General features: G+C 40.8%; 1 protein-coding gene across 1 annotated transcript; it reads right to left on the bottom strand.

Moving 5' to 3' along the window:
• Window positions 1-1,560: 1,560 nt before the first annotated feature.
• LOC308290294 (piggyBac transposable element-derived protein 4-like) lies at window positions 1,561-4,928 on the bottom strand (the record flags this gene model as incomplete). Its single annotated transcript, XM_080732079.1, has 5 exons — window positions 4,827-4,928; window positions 3,770-4,031; window positions 3,206-3,635; window positions 2,246-2,583; window positions 1,561-1,581 (listed from the first exon to the last, which is right to left on the bottom strand). Exons 1-5 carry the CDS (start codon window positions 4,856-4,858, stop codon window positions 1,561-1,563), a joined length of 1,083 nt encoding a protein of 360 aa, XP_080588205.1. The 5' UTR covers window positions 4,859-4,928.
• Between the last annotated feature and the right edge of the window lie 502 nt (window positions 4,929-5,430).

Here is a 5,430-nt window from a genome sequence, read left to right as displayed (position 1 = left end):
TGTCATTATTACCAAGTTATATCTTGGCCTATATAAACTAAGAGGTTGCAGTCAACCATTTCGGGCCCATTTAGTTACGTTTGTACACACTCTGACATTAATTTTCTTTGGCCTATAACCTGGCAGAGGCGTCAATTGGGTATGGCAAGCTATGGCAGCTGCCATACCTTGGCTTGGCCTACAGGGGGAAATAATAAAATGTACTTTTCATCTTGCCTGTTGCTAAGGTATGGCAACATGACTGGTATCTTGCATGCGCGCCCTCGCGCGCGTGCAAGACACCAGTCATGTTGCCATACCTTAGCTTTTTATGAACTGACGCCACTGTAACCTGGCGATCTCTCCAGAACATCAGAACATCGTTGATCCGCCTGTGTTGTTAGATTGAGTCTTTGCCACTGTTGTTGAGTTGTGCCTGAATTTAAATGGGTTTAATGCTGTGATGAAAACGAAATTAACACAAGGACCAGAACTACAAAGTAAAATGAATGCAACACATTTGTATCAGCAATCTTTCAATAAACTTGTTCATAATCTTTTCTCTGTGTTTACTCTGTGCAACCTTGCAAGGATGGTCTCTCAAACTGATGAATATATGAAAGTTTATTCCAATAACCAGGAAAATCTTTAGAGTGCAACAAGAAATGGCTAAATATCAACTAACATATATAACCACAATGAAAATGAAATGAAACTTTTAACTTAAACCTTCCCCAACAATAATTAGCCTACATTTGCATTCTCTTTTTAACAACCATGAAATGTAGTTCTTCCTTTGTATTATCTCTTTATATCAAACATGAAATATGCCTTTGCATTATAAAACATGAAATGTACCTTTTACTCTATGAATTATCCCTTTATAAATTACCATCTAAATCTAAACAATTTGCATGAAATGACAATCTCCCTGAGTGCAACATGAAAAGGCTATAGGCCTATTATTAAATCACAATGAAATTAACCTTTTATCTTCTAGCCACGAAGAAATGAAATTATTATTTCTTTTATCACTTTAACCCATTTAAACCTAAGTCCGATTTTGAAAAGCCCTTCTAAAACCTAAGGCCGTTTTATGAAAAACACCCTAAAACCTGAGGTCTTTCTGAGAAACTTCATAGAATTGTCAAAGTTCACTAAGAAATATATTTCTCAGCCTCTGTAGCAGATAGAAACAAAATTTAAAAAACACCTGAGAGCTTACAACCATGGCTACTGTTCACAATTACTTTTATTTGCACAAATATTTGATACAAAATATATAAAAAATATGAATTTGATATAAAATGTATAAAACGATTATACAAAATACAAATGTGCAATGTATCTCATGAACCACTGGTCCAATACACTTCATATTTGGCAGGTATGTTGCTGGGCTCACAGGCTAGTGTGGTACCAAGTGGGAAGTCAATCTGATCAGTGGTTCTGCTTGACCAGACGCCCTGGTTAGGATGAACAGCAATATCTCCTGAACCGCTTATTCGATTGACTTTCCACTTGGCGGAGGTATTCCTGGGCTCACAGGCTAGTGCAGTACCAAATGGGAAGTCAATCTGATCAGTGGTTCTGCAGAACCAGCTATAAAAAGAGAAGAGAGCATAACAGAATAACAGTTCAAGTCTTCAGAACAGGCTCCCTCAGAACCATAACAAAATAATAAAGTGCCTGGCTACATTTCACACAAAATGTAAAGAAATAATGCAACCAATTCTCCAGAACAGGCTCCCTCAGAACCATAACAAAATAATAAAGTGCCTGGCTACATTTCACACAAAATGTAAAGAAATAATGCAACCAATTTCATGTAGAGATGGACCGATTGCAAAATTCTTGGCCGATACCGATCCACCGGTTTTATGAAGGTCTGACCTGCCAAAACCGATTTTTCCGATACCGATTTCTTTAGCTAAGAACTAGGAAATAGGGTTGCTCCAATACCCTTTTGTTTCAGGCCAAGTAGGCCTACAAGACATACTTCAATTTGAGTACCAATAAGCTAGAAGAACACTAATGCCAAAACAATCACAATAGTACAATATCCAAAATCACAGACAATATCCAGTCTAATATGACCGTCTGGACTAGGCAGGAGGAAAGCAGGTGACGCATGCTTTTTCCCCCCCCTTCCCTAATTTCATGTCTTCTTTCATGTCATAAAACGGCGGACATGCTTGCCGAAGCATTCCATGTGCACTGCTTCATTGCACTGTTTGCAGCCGTAGACTGTGGATGTGGGACGTACATTAGTGCCGTACTGTGCCAATGCACACTCCTTGCAAACCTTTCTCTTGGTGTAAATTTTCGCAAAATCATGCTCGAAGGTCGCAGCATTTCCAGGGGATGAAGAGGGGGAGGAGAACTCAGGAGGAGCTCTTGCCACCACTGGGACAGTAAGTTCCTCAATCAAGTCCTCCAGCCACTCCTTGTACCCTCCAGGGAAACTTCCCCCAGCAGCTCTATGGGCAACGTACCCATTGTAGCAGGACACGGTGAGGAAGAAAAAGAATACCCTCCTCCACCACTTCTTAGAGCGATGCTCTATTTTGTAGTAGCCCACCATCTGATCCAGAAGATCCACGCCTGGAACAAACACATGCACTCAGTTTACACACACATTTGTACTGAGAGGACCACAATGGAAAAATATACAGTATTTCTCTTTGTAAAATAAAATCAAACCCAAGTTTGAAGTGAGCGGTGGTGTGTGTGTGTGTGTGTGTGTGTGTGTGTGTGTGTGTGTGTGCGTGCGTGTGCGTGTGTGTGTGTGTGTATGTGCGTGTGTGTGTGTGTGTGTGTGTGTGTGTGTGTGTGTGTGTGACCCCCCCCTCCCTGTGTGTGTGTGTGTGTGTGTTGCAGTTGATTTTCAGGCTAGACGCAACAGCACCCTCTTTGGTCAACCAATGGCACTCCAGGCTACAGACCCACAGACAGACATACATACATACATACATACATACATACACTGATACACACATGGCCGTGCGTGCGTGCGTGCGTGCGTGCGTGCGTGCGTGCGTGCGTGTGCGAGCGTGTTTGTTGCAATTGATGCTCAGGCTAGACTCAGCATCAGGCTACAGACACATACGCGGATACACACTCCTGCATACACCTCAGGCTACAGACATACACACACGGCCATTCTAAGGAGCGGCGTCACCACCGCTCAATAATAATAATAATAATAATAACAACTCAAACGCACCTTTCATGTGCTTCTGGTAGTCTGCAAGGCAGGCTGGCACCTCCACAGTGTTTTGGCTGGTCGCACCCTTCCTTCTCTGCACCGTCCCTGACTGGGTGGGGTCATGGAAGTTGGACAGAACCATGACTACCTTTGTGTCCTGCCAGACACAAAAGGTGAGGTCATCCTTCTGGGCGACTCGGAACTCATGCTTCTGTAGTTTTGCTTTTCGGGTCAGCTGTTGGTCCTTTGGCAGCCCCTTCCTGTTGGCCCGAACCGTGCCGCAGGCATCAAGTGAGTGGCTCTTCATATCCTGGAACAGCTCCACCCCAGAATAGAAGTTGTCCATGTATATGGACATGTGAGATCCATAGTAGGGTTTTGCCAGATCCATGACTACACGATGGGCAAGCCCCTTCTCCTGTGCATTCCCATCACGCCCCGTGTAGACCTGGAAGTTGGTGTAAAAAGAAAAAAAAGAAAAGAAAAAAGAGCTGAGGAAGAGCTTTGGTACATGAAATGTCATTCACTATTACAATACATCTTTGCAAATGGGAGCTAACTGGTTGGCTGATTTTATCTTACCTGGAAGTTTGTGCAGTAGCCAGTAGAGCTCTCTGCCATCACCCACACTTTGACACCCCACTTGGTTGGTTTCAGGGGAAGGTATTGTCTGAAGGAGAGTCTGCCCTTGAATTTGACCATACTCTCATCCACAGTCACTGTGCCGTTTGCCCCATAGAGTGACTGGTACTGTGTGGTGAGGTGATCCAGAAACCAACGAAGCTTCCAGAGCTTGTCAGAGCGGTCCAGGCCTTCTTCCTCATTATCTTGAAGATGAAGATATCTGAAAATACACAAATATTAATTTAATTTACTTTGGATGAACATGAAATATTCTACTTATTATTATCCATCATTATCCATTATTTATTATACTATCTATATTGCATATTATCTTGTATATTACATTGCTTTATTTATTTATGTAATTATGTATTTGAGTGTATGAATTGTTTTATTTTTTATTATCATCATTATAATCATAATGTATTACTATTATCAGCATCATAATGTATTACTATTATCATCAGTCATAATTATATATATATATATATATATATATATATATATATATATATATATATATATATATAATATCATCATCCCCATCATCATCAGACTTGATTATACTGTCTTTATTTTTAATACTTTCATTATTATTATTACCACCTTCACCATTTATTATCATTTATGTGCTACTACTATCCATTTATCCACTTATTATCACCAGACGTTATTATAATAATACTTTGTGTATCTATCTATCAATTACGGGTCCATTTGGTTCCATTTGTACACTTGTAGGCTACAAATGGAACCAAATGGACCCTTCATGATGGATGGATAGATATCAAGTGTACAAATGGAACCAAATGGACCTGTGATATCTAGATAGATAGATGGATATCGATCTATTGATATATCATGGATTCATTTGGTTCCATTTATAAACTTGTTATGGGGGTCTATAGCAGCGTAGCCTCATCATCATCATCAACATCATCATCATCTTCTCGTAACCAGCGTTATAATTATCATCATCATCACTGTTATCAAATAGAATAATCATTATGATTACCTCCAAATAGCGGCGAATCTGTCTCGGGACATATAGAAGGGGAAATTGGTTTGTAGAAGGTGTTTCTTTTTTCGCCAATAATCCCTTCTGGCAGGCAGTTTCAGAATGCCCATTCCCAGACAAAGTCCAATGAACGTCTTCATTTCTATGACGCTAACATCTGTCCACTTCATTTTTGTTGGAGTCTTGGTTCTGCACTGCTGCGCGTATCTGTTTGTCTCATTTACCAGACGCTCAAAAAGCTCCTCGGTGAAGAGATGGGAAAAGAACTGACTTGGAGTTGCTCCCTCAGGAAACTCAACTTGTACACCCTTCACGCCTGTGTATGGCCTTTTTGTGCGTCGGGTATAATTACTAGTTTTCCAATCGCCGTCAAATCCAGAGAAATCTTCGTCATTTTCGTTGTCCTCCTCAAACAAGTCTTGCAGCCACTGGTCTCTGTCCAGTGGTTCTGACGGCGGTGTATAATCTGGGTCGTTGGCATAATCCTCACTGCCTTCAACTTCAGAATATGTACTGTAGTCGACGTCAATGTCACTTCCATCACTTAGTTCAAAGTCTTCTTTTTCTCTCTCTCTCTTTCTCTTTGCTTTCCCCATGTCAG

This window comes from Nannobrachium achirus (assembly GCF_963921795.1).
Source record: "Nannobrachium achirus genome assembly, chromosome: 8".
Lineage (NCBI taxonomy): Eukaryota > Metazoa > Chordata > Actinopteri > Myctophiformes > Myctophidae > Nannobrachium > Nannobrachium achirus.
The sequence above is the reverse complement of the archived record's forward strand: the minus strand, read 5'-3'. Positions and strand labels throughout refer to the sequence as shown.